Source organism: Rattus norvegicus, chromosome 3 (assembly GCF_036323735.1).
Source record: "Rattus norvegicus strain BN/NHsdMcwi chromosome 3, GRCr8, whole genome shotgun sequence".
Lineage (NCBI taxonomy): Eukaryota > Metazoa > Chordata > Mammalia > Rodentia > Muridae > Rattus > Rattus norvegicus.
The window spans coordinates 174994804-175021266 of NC_086021.1; the positions used below are offsets into that span (position 1 = coordinate 174994804).

Consider the following 26463-nt stretch of genomic DNA (forward strand, 5'->3'; position numbering starts at 1 on the left):
TTGCATTATGATTCATAACAGTAGCAAAATTACAGCTATGAAGTAGCAGCAAAACATTTTTACGGCTAGTGGTCCCCCGCCACTGCATGAGGACCTGCGTTAAAGGCTCACAGCATTGGGAAGGCCGAGAGCCACTGCTTAAAACAGACTGGTTCTGGTCTATGGCCAACAATGCTGGAGTTTACCAGGGTGGCTTTGCACTTCGGTAAACCAATGACCTCTCTGGAGGGCAGACAGTCCTCCAGGGATGTGTGTCCAAAGGTCTTTAAAACAGGAACCAACCGGATTTTAAAATGACACAGAGAACTGCAAGACTTGGTTCTGACACATCCTGTGATCTGCACCCCACTTGTCACAATCCCTCTTTTTGAGTCCACCCCAGTTACCCGGACACTTAACTCTGGAACCAAACAGTTCAGCCCAAGAGGCTTAACCAAGCCCAATTAGTTCCTCTCCGCCCTGACTTTTGCGGAACAACTTCTATTAAAGCTTCCCAATCTCATCTCGTAAATCGCCCGGACAGGGCCATCTTGGTATAGCCACCAGTGGCACCAGAGTTGCCAAAAGTGAAACAAAAGAACCGGATCCAACTTACACAGGGCTCACAGAACCAGTTGTCTCGTTTCTGGCAAGCTGCGAGATAACATTCTGGGCATACTTCAATTTCATTCATCTGAAAGGCAAAGAAAAAAAAAATAAATCAAAACATTAGTGTGGGGAGCCGCAAAGGGCCCCCATCCTGCAGCCCTACTAAAATCCCTGACATTTTTGCCTGCTTTTACTTTTATTTCAAAGTCAGATTTTCCTCTTTCAGTTCTTCTTGTGTATTATGGGGCAGGCAGAGAGCACCCTGGCCTCCCAAGTGCCGAGACCCGAGTTCACAAGCTGTACACACTCAGTATGCCTAGTATTTTTGTTCCCCGCGACTAATGACAACCAGACTGTCCCGCTCCCTTTAACGATGATATTCAGAGAGGTGGACAGCACAGCTCAGAACCAACCAATGGCCTCACCAGGTCAGAATTTACTACTCACAAGCCAGAGGCTTCAGAAAAAGCTGCTCATGACTTTGGATCTGCACCACTTCATGGGGAGTGGAGGACGGTGAACCACACAGTAGCTAACTCCATAACCTTAGCATACTGAGATGTCCTGTGGCACCCGTAGTCAGACCTTAACACGACCAAACCTACACTTTCCGTGCCTGAGAAATTATTTACTCCCCACACGTGGGGCAAGGTCAGATCACGGTCATCTTATTTTTAAGTACCACTGAAAGGGATGGAGCCCTAAAAATTCAAATATCTTACCAAGAGACTACAGCGGCAGAGAGGTCATGCAAGGAATTGAACTCAGGCAGTGGATCTCCAAAGCCTGTGTGTCTCCTCAACACACCTAACAACCATTATTTCCCCGGTATTGGTGGTCTTACACTGCTCTCCGCCTCCTGGTGCCATGCGGGGCCCGTGAACGTAGCAGGTGATCTGCTACATCTTCATCCGATAGCCCGCATGCGTGCCCTACCCATCCCCCTGAGCCAGCGTAACTGGGACTGTGAAGTGGGAGGGAGCACTGTGCGACCCTTCCAAAGGGTAATAGTGACCGGTGTGTCACTTGCTGCCGACGCAATATGGCCAGAAACAACAGTGAAACGTTACTGTCCCCTGATCACAGGCAGGGAACACACAGACGCACACTTTTTAAATTTAGACGAGCTAGAGAGGTGGTTCAGGGGTTAAACACACCGGCTGTGCTCCTGCAGGCAACCTGGGTTCAGTTCCCAGCACCCACCTCAGGAAGCTTAAAAGCACATGTAACTCCAGTTCTAGGAGACTTGCCCTAGGAGAATTCAGGCAGTTGTACACTCTCATATGCATGCATGGATGGACAGATGGACAGACGAACAAACGAACAAATGAGTCTTCTGCAAAGATTGGCACTTCCTGTGCTGGAAGGACACAGAGTGCAGTATAGTCGCACCCCAGGTTGGTGTCCACATTGCCATGGCTACCCTGGAAGCAGTCAGAAAATTGCCACCAACTAGTGGAAACGTCCAATCTCTTGACATCATGTCACGTTGTTATCGGGGAATTTCATGCCTCAGAACCACACAATCAAGAAGGGAGAGAGGAGGGGAAAAAAAGCCAGCATGGCCAGTGGTAGGAGTGGCAGCATAATGATGTACACCTCTCCTCCCGGCACTACAACAGAGGCCAGCACAACTTAACGCTGCAAGTTCAAGGCTAGTCAAGGGTGTATAGAATAAGACCCTATTTTCAATAAGAAAGAGAGAGAGAAGAAAGAAAGAAAGAAAGAAAGAAAGAAAGGAAGGAAGGAAGGAAGGAAGGAAGGAAGAAAGAAAGAAAGAAAGAAAGAAAGAAAGAAAGAAAGAAAGAAAGAAAGAAAGAGAGAAAACAAAGGAAGAAAGAGGAAGAGATGGAGCCTTCCTTTGGGAATGACGACATCAGCGTCTGACTCAGTCTCAGCTATGGGGGCCAAGGTCAAAGCTGAGGGGCTGATGAGGGACAGAATTCCCTGCACTTGGCCACGACTTCAGACTAAAGATCACTTCCATCTTCACTGCGGAACTGAGGGGTTCCTACAACATTGAGGTCCCCTCTTTCCTGCTTTCATGTTGCTTAGAGACATGATGCCGTGCACACAGAACACAGTGCACACAAAAGTCACTGCAGCTACCCCTGGGGTGCCCGGCCTCTGGGAGCCACCCACAGGAGAGCCCGGAATCGCCTACCTCGTGCTCACAGATCTTGATGACAACCTTTGCTATTTGCGTCAACTTGTGGTTTCCTAAGGGAATAAGAAAGAGGGATTATTTCACAGGCAAACAGTGCCCGGCCTGCCTCAGGATTACACACACATTAGCTATTTTTTTAACTCGCCCCCACCACCACCACGATTCAGCATTTAAAGGTTAAAGCTAGTCTATCAAGAACCAAGCTTTGCCAGCATTTTGCAACTGAGTAGCTGGTGTGGGATTCCCTAGATAAGTTACTTCCCAAGTGCTCTGACATTCTAAAGGCTATAATTAGCAGAGAGGAGCCTTACTTAACCCTGTAATTCCAGAGCACCACACCAGGAAGAATGACTGCTGCGTCCCTAAGATTCCACCGGAAACCGAAGAGGAAAACGGGTTGAGATGGTTGTCACTGACTTAGTGACTGAGTCAAAATCCGGACTCCCTGCCTCTACCAGGACTCTTAGCTAGTGAGCTGAGCATCTGGCAAAGATCCAATGCCAAGCCTTTCTCCCTTGAGGTCAGGAGGGCCAAAGGGCTACGGTCTTTTTGGTCCTGATAGCCATTTTCAGAAACTGTAAATTTGCTGGGCTGAAGAGACAGTTCCATCAGTAAAGTGATACGGACTCAATGGCTAGCCATTCTAGCCTAACGGGCCAGCTCCAACCTGATCGACACATTCTCACAAAACAACCAGAAACCAAGGTGGAAGGTTTCTGAGGTTGACCTCAAGCCTCGCACACACACACACACACGTAAATAAACATGTATACACACATGCACACACGCATGTACACACGTGCACACACGCACACCTGTAAACATGTACACACACCCATGAACACTCGTGTGCACACACATGTACACACGCGTGCACACGTGAGCACATGCACGTGCACACACACACACACACACGCGTGTGTGTGTGCATGCCCACGCCTCCACATGCATGCACCCACAGGAATATGCGCTCATGGACTATGCACTCACCTGTACCTACACATAACACACAGCTATGGCAACTAACTAAACATAATAGCACAGGAAGGAACCTGTAATGGTGGCCTCTGCAGACTTAGGGACATTTCCCATCCTCCATCCAGCCCACGCCCCGGCCATCTTGGCTGGAATGCCTGCTCCTCCACCTGAGCCCACTCCCTTTTGTAAATTCTAATAACCAGAGCTCTCTATCAGGCCTGTCTCCGGTGCTCTCTTCGTGTGTTTGAGGCAGAGCCTGCAGCTCACTCATCGGAGAGCAGGGGACAACACTCCCCTGCCTCTACCTTCCCAACACTGGGGTGACAGCAGGTGCTGTGACACCTGCCCTTTACACAGGCTCCGGAAATGGCAACTCAAGATTTTCCCAGTCACCTAAATCTGATTTTATTATTAAGACTCTTATACATTATATGTGGGGGAGGGGCCAAGTGTAGCTACAGAGGACAGAAGAGTCGACGAAGGCTATGGGGATCCGGGAGTTACAGGCAGTATTGGAAGACCCAACATGGTCCTGGGAACCAAACCCATGCTGTCCAGAAGAGCAGCATATGCTTCTCCTGTAGAGCCATCTCTCTAGCCCTTCAAACCTACGGTTTAACGAAGGGCAGGAGACCGCCATGCTTGAGGCACACCTTCCTCCTTGGGAGGCTCGGGGCTACTCACCCCCATTATAAATAATGCAGTTGTGCAGGATCCACTTGGCATCAGCCAGGAAGGCTTCCGTACAGCCATACATCTTCTTTTTTGCATTCTGGGAGGAGAAGCCAGAGAACATTATGACCATCGAAGTCTATATAGGCAGAAGCGCTAACACCTGGGTCCCGGCACCTTTCACAGGAGCCATCTGCCGAATTAATCGGCACTCTCTGACTCATTTCCCAGGATGCTATTAGGTTCAAGATCTATAGCCCTATAAAATGCTCACTCAGAGTTATCACAGGGTTCTGAGCATTCTCAGCTTGAAAACGCTGTCATTCATCCAGCAGCCTCACCCAGTGAAGGGCACATTTCATATGGCTGAACATCACTCGCTAATAATAAAGTCACCCTGGTATCACAGGCATCGCACAAAAGCCAATGAGGTTTGACGGAAGGAGAAACTGAGGTAGGACACCGTGAAGACACCTCATCCCAGTCTGAAGCTAGGATCCAACCGTGCTGTTTATTTAATGCTTTCTCTTCCCTGCATATCGAAAGGTCTGGGCAATTTTCCAAAGCAGATGAGATCTACTGCTTTTGGGGTGGGGATTAGCGATGCAGACGCTATGACATCGTGTTCCTCTTTATGGAGGCTTTTGTTTCCTTTCAGAATCAGGAATCACAGACAGGGCCCTGCACAGGCTGGGCCAGCCCCAGCCCCAGCCCTTCACAGATGTATTCCAAATACATATTCAGCTCCTGCGTTGGGAAAACGGCACAAAAAGAGGTGCTCCATCCAAGTGTTATAAGTGCAATCACTCATCACAGAAGGTTAGCACAGACTCTTAAAACCACCTTCGGGCATTCAAGCAACAGCCTGCTGGGCCGGTCGAGGAAGCCCCTTCAAGGTTTCCAAACATGTCATCGTCTCTTCCTCCTTCCTGAAGCCATCATTATCACCTCAGAAAGAGGAGGAAGTGAGACGCCAATCAGTCAAATCACTAATTATCAGAAGCTAGGATATCCGTTAAGAACACCGCCCAGGATTTCAACAATCCTGAGACCCCACCCCTACCCAGAGAAGGTCATAGAGGAAGGGCCCGGAACACTGAGAGCTCTATCCGATGATGTCTAGAATAATCCATCTGGAGCTAGAGCAGGGGAAGGAATGAGCAAGCCTGTGCTACTACAGCCTGGCTCTGGGGAAGAGGCCAACCTTTTCCAACGTGCAAAGATCCATGGGATGGAAAATATACTCTGCATAGTCGGGGTGCTGTTCCAACGGAACGGGCTTCTGGAATGCGTCCGTCTGTAAGAGAGAGACACGCACAGGCAAAAAGCCATCACCACCCCGAAGGCCAGGCACGGGCAGCAGAGGATGCCGAGAACCAGACACTCTCACAGGACAACCTCGAGAAGCTCAAGGTGACACACGCCTTCTAATTCTGCTCTTCCAGAGTGTCCCGGGCCCGGGCGTGTCTGGTTTTATTTGTTTTCATTATATCCTCTGCCTTCTTTCATTAACACTGACAGTCAGCACATGGCTGACCGCTAGGACAGTAGTCCACACCCTAGCACAAACTGACTGGAGGGGGAAATGATGCTGATAAGCGTTCCCCGGAAGTGTGAGCACTGGGTGTGACCTGGTGGGGGAATCTGCGGAGTGAGATTCTATTCCTCTCTCAAGAAGCCAGACTGGGGGTTGGGGATTTAGCTCAGTGGTAGAGCGCTTGCCTAGCAAGCACAAGGCCCTGGGTTCAGTCCTCAGATCCGGAAAAAAAACAAAAACAAAAACAAACAAAGACGCCAGACTGATTGAATTTTGATCTTGATCCACTGAAGGCATCAGATCGAGGGGCAATGACTGGTTGGTGTGGGTGGTGGGTATTTACTCTATAATTTAAAAATGCCTGGTGCTGGCCTGGCATAGCGGCACAAGCCTTAAATCCCAGCACTCGGGAGGCAAAGGCAGGTAGAACTCTGAGTCTGAGGCCAGCCTGGTATACAGAGCTAGTTCCAGGACAATCAAGGCTTCATGAAGAAACCCTGCATTGGGATGGATGGATGGATGGATGGATGGATGGATGGATGGATGGATGGATGGATGGATGGGTAGGTGGATGGATGGATGGTTAGAAGAGATACTGGATAGATGGCTTGGTGGTTAAGAGTACTTGTTCCTTGACCAGGACGCAAAACCACCTGTGCTTATAGCTCCAGGAGATCCAGTACCCTTGTCTGTGTGTGTGTGTGTGTGTGTGTGTGCGCGCGCGCGCGCGCGCGCGCGCGCGCGCGCGCGCGTGTGTTCAATGCTCTCTTCTGAGCTCTTCGAGCAGACAAGCACATGGTACACATACAGGCAAAACACCCACACACACACATAAAACAAATAAAGCTCTTTAAAATATATCATGCATAAAAAAAACTAATGCCTTCAGTTTTTCTTGCGGGTTTAGAATCCTACAAAGCTGGACCGGGAGGCTGAGCATGGCAGTGCGTGCCTTCAGTCTGAGCACTCAGGAGATAGAAGCAGCTGCCTCTCCGTGAGCTCAAGGACAGCCTGGTCTACAGAGCAAGTTCCAGTCAGGACAGCCAGGGATACACAGAGAGACCCTGACTCAATGAAACAAAACAACAACAAAACAAAGCTGGGTTTGTTGCCGAGCGCCGACTGTCTGTAGCCCTGTGGTAGAGCATCTATCTAGCATGGGTGGTTAAGGCTCTGGTTTCAACTCCTAGCACCTTTCACCTCCCCTGGAAACAGGGAAACGAAACACCTGTACCACGTTCCTTGCACTAGATGATCCGTTTATGAATGGTTTGGGGGTGGAGCACACCTTTAATCCCAGAACTTGGGAGACAGAGACAGGCAGATCTCCAGGAGTTCAAGGCCAGCCTGGTCTACAGTGTGAGCTCCAGGACAGCCAGGGCTACACAAAGAAACCTGGGGTTTTGTTTGTTTGTTTGTTTGTTTGTTTTCCCCCTTTGTACCACATTCTGGATAGACTTTACTCCCAACGATTGGGATTCAAAAGAAAAATAGTTTCCCGTTTTAACAAGGGCCAAGTGGAGGGAACTGGACACACACACACACACCATGCCTCCCCTGTATAACAACAGATTTCAGGATACGTCTCAAAGCCAAAGCCTGCTTCTGCACTGTCACATTTATCTCTTTAGTGTGTGTGTCGGGGGGGGGGGGGGGTGTGTGGCAGTGGAGGTGAGTGGCGGTCGGGAGCCTGAGGCTCGAACTCTGGTCAGCGGGCTTTGCAGCAGTTATCTTTACCTCCTGGGACATCTCGTTAGCCATATTTCTGTGCTTCTGTAATGTTTAAAGGGTGGGCCCCAACAGCAGCACTAAGAGCCTCTGGGAACTCTTTACACTTAGGAAACAAACTTGAATTTCCTTAGACCATAAACATGAGAGGGAGCCCCACCCAAAATGTTCCTTGAGTTCATCTGTAGGAAAAGTGCACTAAGTGAAGAATTACAATGACTTTAGCCAATGGGGAGTGGGTTGCCATGTGACCTCGGCTAAACTGAACTGGTCAAGGAGATCGGGGTGGCCTTCAACTTCTGCCTCCCAAGTGCCAGGATTATACACATGTACCTCCGAGACTGGGTTTAAATATCACGTTTTCAAACATGATTTATCTTGGGGTTGGAGATAGGAGGAGCTCAAGGATAGAGCACTCAACCTGTCATGCAGAGGGCCCTGGGTTCCATACCCATTACCACAAGAAGAAGGTTTAAAAGGCATTTTATTTTTCTGACACTTTCCCTGAAACCATCTTAGCAAACACGTCAAACACAGCAGGGCTGGTGTGGTGTAGCCTCTCAGGAGGGCACTGTTGTGTGGTGCACACCTTGACAGTCAAATGTGGCAGACCACCTTCTGACACTGTTCAAACAGAAGTCCTCAAAACCCATCTCACAGTCCCACCCACAGAGAGCTCACTGGCCCAGAATCACTAAACTGGGCTGCCTCTCTGTTCTCACAGAATTTTACAAAGGCCCTGGAGAAGTGCTCCCTCCAGCAATGCAGTTCAACCATGGTGAGTCTGACCGCACATCTCTTCTGAATCTTTTTTTAAAAAAGATTTATTTATTTATTCTATAGGAATACACCGTAGCGGTCTTCAGACACACCAGAAGAGGACATCAGACCTCATTACAGATGGTTGTGAGCCACCATGTGGTTGCTGGGATTCGAACTCGGGGCCTTTGGAAGAGCGGTCAGTGCCCTTAACCACTGAGCCATCTCTTCAGCCCCCTCTTCTGAATCTTAATGCCCCACCCACACCTCACTTCCGAAGTCTCAAGGCTAAACTCTTTGGGGACAGACTGTTGGATCCCATGTCCGTACATATGGGAAGGTCCCCAAGAGTATGTTTGTGGACCATGAAGGAACCTGTAGGTCATCAAAGGAAAGAAGTCACCACCGTCATTCCGCTCCTAGCAGCGGACAGGCAGCTTACCCCGGGCTGCTTCATTTTCTGAATAGCAAACTTGAGCAGGTAGGACAGCTGTTCGATGGTCAGCATGGTCATGGCTTTGCTCTGCGTCTCGATGCATTCTGCTACTGTAATCTTCTACAAGTCAAAAATCACACACACACAGGTCCGTTAGGAAAAAAAAGAAACACATTCCTGACATCTAGTCTCCTTCTACGGCTGCACTCACACGTCAGAGCGATTCCCACCTACATGGGAACAGCTACTGGTCTGGAAAGGACTCCAAACCACAAGACCAACGTACTGGATCTGTGGGCAAAGATTTAAGTCGTCAATCCATATAACACCGTGTCGGGAAGTTACTCAGGCTGGTGAAGACATCGTCAACTGAGCTGGGACCCAGGAAGGTGTGGACCGCAGCCTTTGGGTCTTAAGAACTGAATATGAGCCAGGCGGTGGTGGTTTGCACATCTTTAATTTGGGAGGCAGAGGCAGGAGGATCTCTGTGAGTTTGAGGCCAGCCTGGTCTACAAGGTGAGTTGCAGGACAACCAGGGCTACACAAAGAGAAACCCTGTCTCAAAAAAACAAACGACAAAAATTGACCTTGAAAAAGAAAGGGGGAGAGGGGTCTGCCGCCCAGGTGTGAGCTCAACCAAGAAACCGTCATCCATAACTTCCTAGGCCCTGAGCTATGGCTGAGGACACGCACAGCCATTCTCAAAAATGCCCCTGGTGCCCAGGGATGGAGTTCCTCAGAGAAGAATTAGGGAGGGGTCAGCCAGTGAGAAGCACACCTCCAGGTTCCACGCACAAGGACATCCTGCAAGAGGAGGCCTCTCCTTTTCCCCTTTCCTTGTTTCAAAACCATCTCACTCTGCAGACCAGGCTGGCCTGGAACTCACAGACGACCACTTACCTCTGCCTCCCTAGTGTCAAGACTAAAGGTGTCGCCACCACCTCCAGCTTTCCCTGTTCTGTCCCCTCCCCTTTTCCCTTTACCTTCCCCTTCCTTCCTCTCTTCTCTTTGGAGACAGACCTTCACTATATAGCCCAGGCTGGCCTCAAACTCATAATGCCCCTGCCTCAGCTTCCCCGCAATGAGTTTACAAGTGTGTGCCACCACACCAGGCTCACAACTGTCATTTCATAAGGGGCACCCTTATCAAAGGGAGGCCCAGATAACCAACTGTAGCCAGACTGCTGCGGAAGCCTCGTACCAGATCTCAGGGACTCTGAGGTTTATGTGGCAGCATAAACAAAACAAAACAAAACAAAACAAAACAAAACAAAACAAAACAAAACAAAGCAAAACAATCCTAAGGTATTAAGGACTCCTGTGGCCAGGCTGTCGGGGAGAGATTATTTTCTCCATTATTTTGGAATCCCTTTCCACCTGCCACATCTTAGGGACCTTCTAACAAACTCAAGAAAAAGGTTGGTTTTCAAAAAAAAAAGGGCCACGCAGAGTCACTCGAAATCTGACGAGAGTGCAGAGCACACTGACAGACTCCGTTTCCTCTCCTCCCCTGCCTTTACAATTCACCCCGGTGGGCTGGAGGACTGAGGCCCTCCGAATCTGAGCACACAGCAAGTATATCTGCTTGTCGGAATCGGAGTGCTACAGATCCAGAGTCACCTGCCCGCCTGTCATTCCCCCCTCCTACCTCTACTCCTCCCTCTCTGGCCGGGAGAGGTTAACAGAACAACAACAAAAAGGAAATTGTTGAGCAAAATGGACCAAGGAGCCCAAAGGCCAGTTAGCTTAAGGATACTGGGGAAAAAAACTCTCTTGATACAAGAGAAGGTAGGAGAAGTACCATTCTCTTGGGGAAAACATTGTTTATCCACACTGGATATCCAGCAGCAGCCGTGGGGACAGCAAGGAGCCATGATTTTAATGGTGAGACAGCAAGCTTGGCTCCAAACCAACTGGTTGGCCCTACCCCACAGGCTGCTTCCCACACAGAATGGTCATAAACTCTGGGGTCTCAGACACCTCCCTCTACAACCGTCACTTGCAGAGAAGGCAAACCTTTCTCTGTTTGGTGACTCGGAGGACAGGGAAGGCAGAAGAAAACTGGAGAAGGCTTGAGAACCCACAAAACTCTGGGGAAGCAAACACAACTCTGAACACAGAGCAGGGAGGGGGCTGTCAGTGCAGTGTGTGCAGGTCTGTCTGGAGTAACCCCAGGGGAGCTCTTGCCAGGACAGAGGCAAAAGACCCCTTCCACATCATCACCATCTTTTGTTTTAAAGTCTAACTTCTTTTGGAGAACTTCTTTTTTTCTCCTTTCCCCAACCAAGAGCGGCATCATGGGCACTTTTCCCATACTGAGCTCGCCTGGCACACACACATCTGAACGGGGCTTCCCTCTCACACCGGAAGCTTCCACAAGATCTAATCCAGTGCCCACTGGAATCCCAGAGACGGTCTACGTGAAGTGACGTGAGTGAGTGACACTCTTGTTTTCAGCAGAGAGCATCACAGTGGGAGACACGCGGACTCGGAGCTCCAGCAGATGGCTTAATGGCGGTGGAGCTGCTGACGAGACTCCGGCCGGGCTGCTGCATTCAGGCTGGCTCTCACAGCCCTGAACCTACGGCTTCCTCCCCTTCGGATCCTCCTTATACCTCACGTGTCCTTCCCCGGCCTGGACTCTTAAAGTGGGGGAGACATCGCACCTCAACTTCCTCTTCCCGTCTTCCATCCCATTTCCTCTACTTTTCTTCCACCTTCTGCTATAAGGAACTTTCAGGTTTTGTCCGCTTTTGCCCGAAATAACAATAAATAATAGCAAAGGATTTTATCCAACTCTTGTCGAACGTGTCGTTGAATCCCTGACATCTAACAGGCACTGGAGAAATGCAGGTCTCGTGAGAGAGAGAACAGGAGCCGGTCACCACGTGGAACACACGCACACCAGAGCGGTCTTCCCAGCAGGCTACTGGTGAGAAGTGAAGGCCGAAGAAGGGGAGGAAACACAGCGCAGCGGGATCGCTTCAAAGGGCGTCAGCCATTACAGATCTACAAGGTCCCTTTCCAAGGCACTCACGGCAGAAGCAGCAGATGCACAGCAGCGGGTCTCAAAGCGCTCCCAAGGCTCGGGGACAGGCAAGGCGATATGTCTTCCCAACAGCTGCCCCACGGCAGCCAGCGCGGAGGCGGGCGGGTCCCCAGAGGGGGCGGCCAGGGTAGAGCAGGCAGGAGGCAAGACATTTCTCTTTCCCTCTATTTGGATTATTTTTGAAATTTTTAAAAAATAAAAAGGAAGAAAAGAGAAAGGAGAGGAATTGAGGCAGGTAATGAATTCATTCATCGGGAACTAACCTCACATTCAGGACAAAACCAGTCCCCCTCTGGTTCCGATGTCAGTCTCAGACACTTAGCGTGATAAACCCGGGGACAGAGCTCACAGCAAAGGACTTGTCCTTCCCGGTGACAAACCCAGCAATAGAAGTCATTCCGTCCGTCCTGCGGTACAACATCAACAGGGTCTGTGGTGAGTGGCTGCTTCATATAGTAAAACGGACCATGTCTTAGCTCTGACTGAAATGTAGGCAAGAAAGACAGGTGGGGTTTCAAAACACAGGTGGTTTCTTAGCAGTAATTTGCACATCAAGAACAACACACCAACAACAACATCACACACCTCACAACCCCACTACGCTACCAGGCCATCTTTGTCTCCCAACTAAATATAGCAATGGCTGGTCTACAGCCATAACACCACACCACATGTCTCTTCGTTAAAAGGCCAGGCAGGCACTAAAAGCCGGCACCTGAGAGTTAATGACTAGGTGGCCAGAGTGCACACTTTAACCCTCCCCCTATCCCCCTTAAACAGCTATGTGACCTGGGCCGTGTCTCTCTCCACCTCCCTGCCTCAATTTTCTCATCTGTAAAATGGAGCTGAGAGTCCCAACATGTTGGTATCAAATGGCAACACAGCAGCTACTCGCAAAAACTGTGAAGGGCCCAATGTGTGTGCAAGCCCAAATTTACAAAGCCGATATAGGTTTGGCAATCTGCCCTGGCGAGCTTTAAATAGTAAGGATTTGGAGAGTAGAAACAATTAGATTTGGCTGGCACAAAATTATCCTCCATTTATTTAAGTCTGTCTCCAAGGTAGAAAGGATCTCCAACAGGCTCCCCAGAGCCCTGATCCCTGAGCAGGGTGCTCAACATCCTCTAGGAAGCCTGGCCACCTCATCAGAACCAACAACAGAGAGAGGAAAGGGTCAGCCAATTCATCGGAACCAGACATCTTCCTGTGGGACAGCATCAGGAAACCTGTCTCTAGAAATTCGACAGCACAGCAGAGCCAAACACAGAAAAAAAGCCTGCAAAATCCAGTTGTCCAGTGGTGACTGTCAAACGGTCTAGTAACAGCTCTGTGACCTTCAGAACCCACAGGGAAACAGATGCCTTCCAACAAACCCATGGATACAGTGGTATAGATATCACATTTACACAACACAAGCTCCCTGTCAGTAAAATACTGTTTCCTCCAACAAGACCTCATCCTGGCTACATACAGCACAAATTCTGATAGTATGGATAAGGAAAGAAGACTGTGTTTGTAATCCCAGCGCCTGGGAACTGAGGCAGAGGGACCGTGAGTTTAGAGGCCAACCTAAGAGAATGACAAGATGCCTCAGCAGGTAAAGGCCTGCCGAAGCAACCAGTTTGATACCTGGAACCCATGGAAAGGAAGGAGAGAAGCCCGTCATGCATGCATGCATGTATGCATGCATACATACATCATTCATACATATATATATCATACACACATACATCATACATACATATATTCATTCATACATACATGCATACATTCATACATACATGCATACATACATACACACATGCATAGACATATATGCATATATACATTCATCATACGCACATACATATATTCATTCATACATACATTCACACATATATTCATACACAGATGCATACAGACATATATGCATACATGCATTTATACATGCATACATACATTCATACTCTTTCCCCTTAAACACACACACACTCTTTCTCTCTCTCTCTCTCTCTCTCTCTCTCTCTCTCTCTCTCTCTCTCTTTCTCTCTCTCTGAGCTACCACAAACTCTTACATACTTTGTCTTTAATTAAAATTATTTTAATGTGTGATGAACGGGGGTTTCCTAGCACATTCTCTAAGTGACCACCGCTCTGCTTACATAGACATACTTCAACATTTTAAAAAAATGATAGCGGCTGTCACATTTTGTGGACTGAAAATCTGACTTCTCATTAGGACCAGCCTTCTGCGTCCGTGTCCACTGCTGCTTTCTGCCCTCAGGACCAGGGGTTGAGCCCAGGACTTCACAAACTCTAAAAGAAGGCTTAACCAGGGAGCCATGCCCCGAGTCTGTATTAGAATGGCTCAACCCAGGAAGAGCAATCAATGTCTCCAAGCTACAGGCAGCCAGGGTTCCTCCCTGGACTTTAGGACAAGGAGTCAGAGCTCTGCAGGTGTCTGGTTCCCCCAAACTCCTTCAGGGGGTCTTGGGAGCTTTTTGCTCATCTTTGGAATTAGTCTTTTTAAATCTCCCTAAGTAAACAGCTCCATCTTCCTGAATCACCCACCGGTAGGGGCTTGGGTGGCCTGCTCTGTTTCCAGGGAGGAATCATTGTTAGGATAGTCTCTAAATGGTTTGTTTTTCAATGTACTGTGCTGCACAAGTTCAAGGCAGCCTTATAATTTAACAACACCCACGTCACTAACAAAAGAATCGAGCCAAAACTCAGGGATCAAATAACCCAGCCTGGCCCGACTGGGACTTTCTGATTTGCCTTTTATTTCTTTGATGGCTCAGAAGATTCCCCCCAGGCTCCACCTCTGCTTCACCCCAAGTGGGTGTCCTCAGGACCAAAGGGACAACCAGGTGACTCTGCTCTCTTCAGGGACCCCCCACTCCAGTAGCCGCAGAGGACAACAAGCCGGTCAGTCACATACCTCCCTTACGGCTTCTCTTTTCTACTCCACAGAAATAACCTGATAACAAACGTGGAGGTTTTTAAAGGAAAAGCCAACAATTTCAGGTAAAATGAATTCTGATTTCTCTCTCCCACGTGTGTGAAGTATGTAAGCGGCCCTACAGCATAGCACACAGGCTGCAGACCGTACGACAAGGGGATAATTGCAGGTTACAGAGTAAATGTTTTTATTCCCTGACTCCTGCCCCAGGTCAGCTTAACAAGAAAATGGAAAAGACCTATTCACTCACTCCAGGGGTGTTCTCATCTGCACTGGAGCCTGCAGATGTTTGCAATTCAGGATTTCTGTAAGGATAATACACGAAGGGCTGGAGAGACGGCTCAGTGGTTAAGAGCACCGACTATGCTTTTTCTGAGGACCCGGGTTCGGCTCCCAGTACCTACAGCTCTCAATTTTAATTCCAGTGCCAGGGAATCCCATACTTTCTGACCGCTACAGGCACTACACTACCACACAAATGGGGCATAGACATACATGCAGGCAGAACTCACACAAATAAAATGAAAATAAGTGATTCTTTAAGGAGGGGAAGGTTAAACAAGCAGTCGAGATGCTTCCCAACACCCGCACGGCTGCTAACAACCTTCTATAACACCAATTCCACCAAATCTGGCCTCCCAGGGCTCCTGCATGTACACGACGTACGTAAACTCACACAAGCAAACGCCCATAATGTAATTTAAGAGTAATGAATAAATCTCTTTAAAAATCCTGATATGGTGGCACACGCCTCTAATCCTAGCACTTGAGACAGAGGCTGGAGGATCTCTGTGAACATGAAGTCAGCCTGGTCTACATTAATAACTTCCAGGCCAGCCAGGGCTATACGGTAAGAGTCTACCTCAAAAGGAATTAACTATCTGTGATCCCCTTGATGGGGGTGAATGAAAATTGTCCCTTTCTGCAAATGTTATATGCTAGAAATAACCAAGGGGCAAGACTCTCTCGCCTTTGCCTGGTGAGGCTAACCCGACTGTCAATCAACCTTAATGTTTATCCAAAACCCTCTGGAAGACCCAACTGAAGCTCTAAAAGAAAGCCAGCAACCGGCTCACACAGTGAGTGTCCCAGATGCTGGGAGCAAGGTCATGTGACCTGGTAGAGCTGGGTGACTTCCAGGTCTTCTGCAATGGCTGCTCCCAGCAGCTCCCCAGAGGCAGCTGGCTCAGGCCCTGTGTCTCTTCCACCTCAGCCTGCTGTCCCTAAATGTTTTCTGAAGCCATGGCATTCCAGCCGGTCAAACTCTCAACAGCAGCAACTCAGGAGGACGCTGACATTTATCTGAAGTCATTGGTAAGACAGGTGACAGACACGAGGTGACATGAGGTAACACAGGTGACACGGGGTGACGGCTACAAGCAATGGTCATGAGCAGGAGGCTGGTATGTCACTGAAATGGGTAAGTTAGAGACTAGTCACGATCCCTGATTGCTTTTGCTATTTTGTTTGTGTAAGACTAGGCCTTGTGGGGCTGGAGAGATGGCTCAGTGGTTAAGAGCACAGACTGCTCTTCCAGAGGTCCTAAGTTCAAATCCCAGCAACCACATGGTGGCTCACAATCTGATGCCCTCTTCTCGTGGTGTGTCTAATGCACTGTACTCATATACAATAAATAAATCTTTAAAAAAAGAAAAGACTAGGCCTTGCTAGGTAGATAGCCCTGGCTGGCCACTAACTCACTGTGAAGCCTAGGTTGACCTCTAATTTATAGAGCCTTGAACTCTGATACTTTGGCCTCAGCTTCCCGTCCTAGGATAGGATAGCAGGTATAGGGTCACAACTTGGTGCAGAAACTGCCTTAACATGTGGTTACAGAAGGGAAGAAAGATTATGTTCACATGGATCCACTAACAGAAAGACAGCCAATTCTCAGACACTCGTGGCCATGCGCTTGTGAGCTCACATCTGTGGAGGCCTGAGGAGACAATGACAATCTCAGGTCACCTTTAGGAGGGCCCTCCGCTTCCTTAGAGACAGTGTCTCACTGGCCTGGAACTCACTCACTAGGCTACCCCAGCTGACCAATGAGCCCCAGGGATCCTCCCATGGCCACCTGCCGGGGCTGGGATTGCAAGTAAACACTTGGGTGTTTTTACATAGGTACTATGGTTTCTCAAAACTCGGGTCAGGCCCTTAGACTTGCAAGGTAAGCACTTTACAGACTGAGCCATGCCCACAGTCCTCCATGTTTCTTTTTGAGTCTTTATTCCTACAAGCTATGATGGCTCCCAGGTGGCAGGGGCCAAATGTCACCAGCAAGACAAGCAAAGCTAACCCCACTTGCCCTGAGACACTGAGGAGGGAACACCTCTGTGCTTCCCTTTACCAGAGACAGTTACAGCCCCTTCCCCCAAACGACTAGATCTGTGCCATCTTAACACACGGCCATGGGTAGCCAGTTAACTTTAAATCAGATGAAATGAAAAACGCATTCTCATCCAGGACAGTCATACATGGCTGTGACTACCATGCCAGACAGAATGAATCTTTTTTTTTTGGAACTGGGAACCAAACTCAGGGCCGTGAGCTTGCTAGGCAAGTGCTCTACCACTGAGCTAAATCCCTAACCCCCAGAATGAATCTCTAAGGGGGGGGGGGGGTAATTGTATACAGAGACTAAGATTCCTAGAGCCAGAGTTCAAGGCCACCCAGGGTTACACACGAGTCTGACTCAAAAGGAAAAGACTGCTACAGCCAGGCTTTCTTTCCAAACTCTGTCACCAGTGTTTGCATCATCCGTCAACAAACGGTGCTCAGTTAACGCTCACGACAGCCCTGTGGACCGGGGCAGTACAATGCTCACCTTGTGACTGAGAAAGCTAACGGCACACATGAGGTTAACAGGTTAACATGCCCAAAACCACAGAGCCAAGACGGAGCTGGCCACTCGCTATATAATTTCAAGAGTAAAAACAGATTTGTGTTCAGAAACATATACATGAGGCGTTAGGCATTTATTTAACCATCTCGAGACCTCTGCCCATAAAAACCAGCAACCTTGCTTCAGTCAACCCTTGCTCCCTAGAGTCCACTCCGGCACTTGAATAAAACACAGAACGGATGAAGGAGCCCTCACCGCCAAGACAAAGCCAGAACTCACGGACAACCTACACAGTCTGTTCACCGGCCTCTAGTCAGCTCACATCCAAGGACTACCTAGCCTGCATCAGAGAAGGAAAAGCTAGAATAGTCTTTAGAGGAAAAAAGACCTTCTCCACATAGTTCTCACTGCCTCGGCTGCCGGGGGGGTGGATCTGTGCGCAGAGAGAAGGAACAGAGGCCCGTGACCAAAGCTGGACTCGGACAGCGTCTCTCTCCACCACCTTCATTTTACAGATGAGAAAATAGTCTCAGCCACATAATCCCTCCCTGCACCCCCTCCCAGGCAGCTGTCTTAGCCCAGGGAGAGAGGAAAACCTGAGACCACCAAAAACTAACCCAAGGACCACCCCCACCCCCCACCCCCAGTATCTGGCACCTAGCTCTGTCCTCTGTCCTCAAAACAGATCTGAGACCCCACTGCTCTGCCCTTTATGTACATGGCAGCTGGGCAGCCTGCTAAGGCAATGCCAAGAACCCAAGCCACACCACCGCTGCCTGGCCTCCATCCGTCCCACGGGTACAGAGGCCGCTCGCCGCGCGGCTTGTTTACCTGATCCTTACTGCTACTGTTCAGTAAGCCGGGTTTCTTTTTCTTTTTAATGGGGCTTGTGGATGAGTCCTGGGGCGAATGGCCATTGGAGGAATGTGGGGGGCTGGGGACCTTCCGTTTCTGGGCCGTTCTCTCGGTAGAGCCAGGATCTGAAAGAGACACAGAGGACCATGTTTGCAACACTCTCGAGGAGGCCTGGGTCATTTGGTGAGGGCTCGCAGGTGACACAAGTCACTGTGGCTCTGTTCCCAAACTCTGAGTGACAGATCTGTACTTCCCTTCCTAGAATCTACCGTCTCCTCCTCCAGGACAGTGAGCTTTTCTTCAGCCTGCAAAACATCTGTGGGGCCTCTTGTCTCGGTGCCAAGGACACAGAAAGAGAAACCTCAAACCACCTAGATGTTTGGCTTCTCTTTAAAAACAAAAGTAAAAACAACAACAACAAAACAGACCAAGGCCCACAGGCCCCCTTGGCACCTGCCACACCTGTGTGACAACGGCCTCTCTCTCTACATGGGAAGCTATCACCTGTGTTTCAAAACAAAACAACCCTTGCCACAGCCTTGGCAACGAGGCTATGACCAGGATTTAAAAGTGAGAAATCCCCCCATGGGCTCATATTTCAATATGCAGTCACCAGCCAGTGAAGCTGTTGTGGGAGCTGTGGTATTTTGAGGAGATGGAGCCTCTGTGGAGGAAATGGGTCACTGGGGGGGTAGGACTCTGACCTTTTTTTGAGCCAGGACCTGCTTCCTGTCCAGTTTCTACCTTTCGTTAGGGAGCTGTGTCTATGAGGAGCCCAACTGCACACACCCACCACCACAGACAGTGCCACCTACCACCAGGCCTCCTAAGATGGCCGACTACATCCCCCTGAAGATGGAAGCCAAAATAAACCTTACCTTCCTTAGGGTCTTGTCACGGATTTGGTCACAGCAACAAGAAAATAACACATTGAGTTACTAGAAGTGGTCACACAAGCAGGGGTGCTGCTCTGACACCCAAGAAACACTTCTCCACACCCTGCCCAACAGCAAAACCAAGACACCCTGAGCCGTCAAGGAAACAGAGGCCCCAGCACTCATTCCCACTGACAAGCCCCTCCCACAGGAAAGTTCCCAGGCCCCACCCACATCCTGAATGAGACCCTCGTCCAAAGGCATCGGACAAGGAACAAGCATTGACTCCCACCTTAAAAAGCACCAACCCCTGTCAATTTGCCCTTAGTGTTTTTTGTTTTTTTGTTTTTTTTTTTTTTTGGTTCTTTTTTTCGGAGCTGGGGACCGAACCCAGGGCCTTGCGCTTCCTAGGCAAGCGCTCTACCACTGAGCTAAATCCCCAGCCCCGCCCTTGGTTTTTTTTTATACTCTCCACCCCACTGCCATCCACCTGTTCACCTGTAAGACCCACAGTTCGTTCATGCCCGATGGTGGGCTCATTAGCTTAGGGACAAGGGTACATCCTGGTGCACCTTACACTCTGAGGCACTGAAGCCGGAGAAGAAAGGGAACCAAGGGCCTAGAGGGCATCGGCAGATACTCTGCTTCAACTGTACCCTTTACTGACATGACGAGACCCAAACCTCAGTGACCAAAAGTGGTCACTGCATGGCAGCTGCATGGTCAATGCATGGTAGCCATAACAACAGGACAGTCTGTGACCATTAAGAAGGCTGGGTGCAAGGCTCCAGGGATGGCTCAGTGGTTAAGAGCCCTGACTGCTCTTCCAGGGGACCTGGGTTCAATTCCCACCACCCACATGGTGGCTACAACCACCTGTAACACCAGTTCCTGGTGACCCCACACCTTCTTCTGGCCTCTGCAGGCACTGCACACACACATGGTGCACCTACACACATGCAGCCAAAACCCTGGTACACGTTTAAAATCAAGAGGAAAGCTCAACACAGCCAGGAGGCAGAGGCAGACAGATCTCCATGACTGTGAAGACAGCTTAGAGACAGTGAATTCTGGTGCCACGGAAACCCTGTCTCGAATGAAGCGCAGTGCAGTTAGTGAGAGGATTAATCTGTAACGTGCTTGGCGAGCGAGCGGAAGGGAGCCGAGTCCAGACATCGTGGAAAGTTAGCCACGGTTGCCTGACTCTGTAATCCCCGCACTCCTTCAGCAAGATGTGAGGCAGACGGAAGAATTTCCACAAGCTTATGGGGCAGTGAGGACTGTTATATACACGCCAACAAGGGAGAGAGACCTGACACCCAAGGCTGTCCTGTCCTCTTACCTCAACACATGCATCATACATGTGTGTGTGTGTCTGTCTGTCTGTGTCTCTCTCTCTCTCTCTCACACACACACACACACACACACACTGGGTAAGAAAGGCAGCTGTATTCACAGACACTTGTAACCCCAGCACTTCGGGGGCTGAAGCAGAAGGGTTGCTGTGAGTTCCAGGTCAGGCAGGGTGGCAGAGTGCCACACTCTCCAGCCCTCCCCGACTAAAAGAGTGGCGAGGTGATACAGAGGGTGCCATTCAGTGGCAGAGCACGTGCCCGGCAGGCACAAGGCTTGGGTCCCATCCCCAGCGCCACAGCATCTCCCCGTGGACTCTGTATGACACTCTCCAGCCGGGGTCCAGTTACAAAACAACACATATCGTACCTCCAGGAGGCAACACGCCCCATCCCGAAAGGACGCGTGTAAACACCTAAAATACTCCAGGGAGGGACACCAAAGTCCAGCCGGGTTCGAGGGGGAGCAGGTGGGCGTCTCGGGAGGAGGGCACGGAAGGGATTAGGTATCAACGTATACCCTGGTGCACTGCAGTCATGGTGTACTCAGATGACTTTATCAAAGTAAGGGAAATGAAAGGGATTTAGAAGGCTCAACTGCACACGAAAGGCAGCAGGTGCAGGCGAAAAGGCAATAATGAGTAAAGGAGGGTGGGACCCCAGATAGATGTCACGGGCAGACAGAATGGAGGCTGGGCTGTGAGCTGCAAGGCCCCAGGAAGGATTTTGGGGTTTGTTCTATGTGCAACTAATACACCCCGTTAGCTCTGCTCACCCTGTTAACTCTGCTCAAGTGTCGGAATCCAAGTACTTCCTGCAGGTGACTTGGGGGCTCACAGAGTGTGTCTCAAAAGAAACAATACTTTGGCCAGTCCAAGCCCAGAACGGACCAGGCAAAGTATCTGCTGTACTTACAAAATCCCTCTTAGTGGTTAGGCTTAGAGAAGAGTCCCCCCCACCTCCCAATGGAAGGCCAGAAGCAGTTTCTAGGGTATCTCATGATTTCTTAGCTGGCTTTGGAAATACCACAGTTCTCAAACTCAATTCCATTAAGCCCACTAAGGACTGTGACAAGAACAACCAGCCCATCAGGAAGGGGATAGAGCACTGTGGACCAGAGCAGTGAAGCCTCAAACCTTAGCCATCTGAATCCTTCCCTGTGGGGACTCTGGATCTTATAACCAGCAGTACCTTCAATTCTGCGTGTGGGGGAGGGGTCCGAGGGGAGAGGTGTGCGCATGCACGTAAATGATTGGGCCTGACCTAGAATCCAGAGTCAGCAGCTCTCGAGATTAGCTGGTATCTGTGGATTAGAGGTACTACAGGGTACATATATGCTTGTGGGGAGTGGGATGGGGAGTGAGACCCATGCACATGTGAAGGCCCTAGGTTGGGCTGCTATGAAACTCCACGATTCAACGGAAGGGCCCCCCCCGAGCAAAGCTCTTTGCCTCTCAGGACCTCGTCTGCCATTTGAGAAAGAGGGACACGGAGCCAGGAGTCCTTGCCTGGTTCCACATAAACACCTCCAGGATCCAGGAAGTGCGAGCCACCCATTCTGTACACAGACAGTTTCCTGGATTGGGGGGAGGGGGTGCCGGGGGGGGGGGGGGGGGAAGGAGAGCCAAGTCTGCCTTCAGCGAGATGTCCTAAAGTATTGGGGCCAGATAAAGATACTTGCTGCCAGGCATGAAAACCTGGGTTCCATTCTAGATAGGAGCTCTTGGGGCTGTTCCTGGGGAGCACGCATGAGCAGGAGTTCCTGTAAAGAAGCCGTGTCAACAGAGGGTGACTGATCCAGAGTGTGGCAGGTCCACAGACTGTCTTCTTGTGGGCTAGTTCTAGACATTTCCTCCTCAGGGTCAGAACCAGCAGCCTGTGACTAACAGGTAAAAACCTTCTGCAATCTACTAACATGGCAAGCCACTAGCTTCCACCAACCCCGAAGGAAGGACCAACATCCGGTAGCATCTGAGACCTAGAGAAAAGGGTCCCCATCTTTCTGTACCTGTCTCTTTGATGTGCCCACCAACCTACTCTAAACTGTCTTGATTTATGGCTTTCTCTGTTTTGTAAAACTGGTTTTTTAAAAGGAAGCCACGAAACTGCTTCCATATCAGAACACAGACCTGTGTTCCAGTGTCACGAAAGGGTACACACGTGGAGCTAAATAGAAGGGGGCTGTCTACAAGGCAGAAGAACTGTAAAAAATCTTCCTTTGAACTTTAAAATATTTTCATAGGGGAAAGGAAAGCAATATACTCATATGCAATCTACAAGGGAGTTTTGTCCTGACCTACTAGGAACAAAAGGGAATCCCATTTAGTGTCTCACAGCTACCCAGGTCTGAGTATTGCAAACCTCGTCTCAGGAAAACAAAACCCTCAAGCTGGGCAAGGTGGTGCACAACTTTGATCCCAGCCCTCAAAAGGCAGAGGCAGGCAGACCTCTGCAAGTTCAAGACTAGCCTGGTCTACATAGCACAAGACACCAGAGCCACATAGTTAGACTTAAACGCCTCCCTGTTCCTCTGGGAACCCCGTGGTTTAAACACCTCCCTGCTCCATCAGGAACCCAGCATCTGGTGACTGTACAATGATGGGAAGAAACTCAGCTGTCGTCATGGTAGTGAAGTCACCAGAAGGACCTCTTCCAGAAAGCTGAGTCAGATTTTTACTTCTCTAATGATCTGACTCTGAGGAGGGTACTCTGCTAAAGCACACCTCACGTATAAATCTGAAGTAAGGACAAACAGCCACCCCCAGCTGTCTCACTGAGAAATGGCTCACTTGCCTCTAAGAAGCTTTTTCCCCCCTCTTCCACCTTCTCTGGACTAGGATGCCACTTGCTGGCCCTTCACCAACTTCCTGCCTCCGATCCACCCCCTCAAAATGAGTCTGGCTCTGAGTGTGTTAACCTGGGTGAGGGAGCAGGGCTGCTTTGTGGAGGAGACGGTACAGTGACTCAGGAACACGGCCTGGAGTGGAGCAGGCAACAGAAGCTTCCCCTCTTTGTGACATTTCCCTGAAGTTAGTAAGAGGCCTCCTGGGTATTAAGAGCTAAGCATGTGGTGTAATCCTTCCAGAGCCTGTGTCTTAGGAACCACCAGAAATAATCAGGCTCAGCAGTTCCTGCGTGTCCTTTGACTTAAGGGACGGCTCACTTCAAGATAACAGGCCACAAGCAAGGGCCTGTTCAAAGTGCTTCCAGTGTATTTCCCACTGTATTGCCCAACACGGCGCAGCTATAACCAAGTGTTGGAGCCAGGATTTGAACCCAGGAAGTAGAGCTGTTCCAAACCAGATATTCCTAAGTCCTAAGGGGCACAGCCTTTGCACCAGAGGGGTGCAAGTCTTCATCTGGAGACAGAGGGAGGGCTGTTGACTGACATCCCTGTCTCTAGCATTCGCCCATTTTGCTTTTGCTTTTCAACTGCAGGGGGAAGGATGGGGCAGGGAGCGCACCAACAGAGCATCGCAAATGATGCTATCCCCTCAAAGGTGATCCCCCCCACCTTCCAGGACTGTCAGATCCTAACTTAGACTATGAGACTAGAGACTCCTACAACCACACTTCCTATCTCCACCTAGGCACGCTATACCAGGTGCCACCCACTCACGATCATCCACACCCCCGAGCCTGAGTCAGAGCACCCCCAACCCTCTAGGGTCTATGAAGCAACACGCTTCACAGGGAGCTGGTTTTCCCTGGGGAAAGGGGGTAAGGCTTAAAAACTGGGTGCTTTGTGTGTTTTTGTGAGTGTCGAATTTCCTTAGTGATGCAGATAGCAAGCCCACAGGTGCCCAGGTGCAAAGACCAGTGGGATAGAGGTAAGGACACATGCCTGGCCCCATGCCAATGAACAACTTTCTGAAAAAAGGGTTCAGTTTTTTTTTTAAAGGAAGTGGAAGGATGGTTCAGTGGTTAAGCACCTATTGCTCTCGCAGAGGCCCCAGGTTCAATTTCTAGCACCCACTCTTACCCGATGAGTCAGCTCTTCAGCCCCCACGTCCTTATTTTTGTTTTAAGAAACGAGGCCTCCCCTGCCCTCCTCCTCTCCTTCTTCCTCCTCTCCCTTCACTACCCAGTCTAAAAGGAGCTAGCCTTCCTCCAAAGAGCATCCAAAAATCAATCCCACGGGCTCAAAGTAATGAAAAAATGTCGGCCTCCAATCGAGTGGGAAGCAAAATGGATCCTGTACGTGACTTCAATCACTCCGCACACACTGGAGAGATCCGGGATACCACAGAGGCCTCTGGGCCTGGAGCAGCTGGGCACACCAAGGGCCGGCACAGGCAGAACTCCCAGGAACTACCAGCCTCAACGCTGCCTACTTCAAAAGGGGACCACCCTCGGCCAGCTCTCCCAGAAGCGGCAAAGCCTCTGAGCCCCCTGGTTAATCATTTCCAAAGCTATTCCCGAAGACTGAGAGCAGGTACCCAAAAGGGCCTCCCTCCCCAGGAATCTCTGGCACTCCCCACTGGGTAATTACATCATAAAGGCACAAAAGCCCAGAACTTCCTCCTGGCCAAAAGCAGAAAGCAAAAAGATGGGGGGGGGGGGGCTGGGGTAAAACCGTCCCTCTCTAGCAAAGACTGTCGAGGGAAGGTGGACCCAGTGCACTGCAAGAGCTCCCTGAGTGACCCCAGCTCTCACAAGGAACACGGCTTAGCCCCTCAGAGATCCCAGGACCAGGGCTCTACCAGCCCAGCCTGACTAGGCCTCAGAGCCAGAGGCAGCCAGCCTCTGCAGGAAGCAGGCCTAGCAGCTTCTCACCCAGAACCAGGAAGTGCGTGGAAGGAGAGGTCACACTGAGCTTGGGAGAAAAATGTCCCTTCCCCTGGAGGCTTCCACACCAGCAAGTGAGGACCAGACAGCACAGGGGGTAGGCACTTACCTGCCATAGAGGCAGCTTGGCCGCTGAGGGAGCCTGGCTCCTCTGTTCCAAAAGAGGACAGTAGCAAGCTCCCGGCGGCAGACATCCCTGCTTCCGGCTCCTCAGCAGCCTCTCCCAGGGGGAGGAGGAAGCAGAGAGAACAAGCAGAGAGTCACCACTTACCAGGCCAGCTCTGGTCTTAGACTCATTAGATAGCCCAGCAGCACCAAGGACACCTTTGCAATAGGCCAGGAAGAGCCCGGCCTCGTGTCCACGGGCCTTGGCTCTAATTCATCACCCTAGACTGCAGTGTGGCTGTGCAGGACGTCATCCACGCACGGCGCCCGGGAGCCATTTATTACGGTAGACTCGAATAAATACACACAATCGCTGTGGTTCTGAGGACTCGCTGTCTGTGGGAGAAGGGAGATGATTTGCATTCTGGACGCACGCGTTCTTACTATATTTTTAGTAGGTGTTTCCAACTCACTTTAGTTGTGACGCTCTTTCCACCGAGAAGGAAGCCCTCGGGCAACGTCCCCTACAGTGCCCGCCGCCCGCCACCCTCTCCGGGCACCAAATCAATATGTAAAACGCAAACCACCAGAAAGACCAAGCGGGACAGAAACTGCTGTCATCCAGGAAAAGAGGCTGACAAATTGTGTTTAGCCCTCAACCACCAGACTAGTGACTGTAACCGGGGCCTTCCTCATCTTCAGCGGCAGGGAGGGCCACTGGGGCTTTCCCAGGCTGGAGAATGTCAGGCTCTTTCCAACAGCAGGAGAGGCAGAGTCGCCCCACCCAGGCC

The 26463-nt window shown here is 50.1% G+C and overlaps 1 protein-coding gene across 30 annotated transcripts in view; it reads right to left on the reverse strand.

Annotated features, from left to right (window-relative positions):
* Zmynd8 (zinc finger, MYND-type containing 8) overlaps positions 1-26463 on the reverse strand; it is a 113221-nt gene that overhangs the window by 46642 nt on the left and 40116 nt on the right. For 13 of the 30 annotated variants that reach the window (XM_063283406.1, XM_063283402.1, XM_006235569.5 and 10 more), the window contains 7 exons: positions 18529-18677; positions 12178-12396; positions 8872-8985; positions 5610-5702; positions 4418-4505; positions 2753-2808; positions 596-673 (listed from right to left, as the gene is read on the reverse strand). In XM_063283406.1, coding sequence (XP_063139476.1) covers positions 596-673; positions 2753-2808; positions 4418-4505; positions 5610-5702; positions 8872-8985; positions 12178-12396; positions 18529-18677 — 797 coding nt within the window. The other 17 variants (XM_006235571.5, XM_063283407.1, XM_006235567.5 and 14 more) reach the window with 10 other exon arrangements.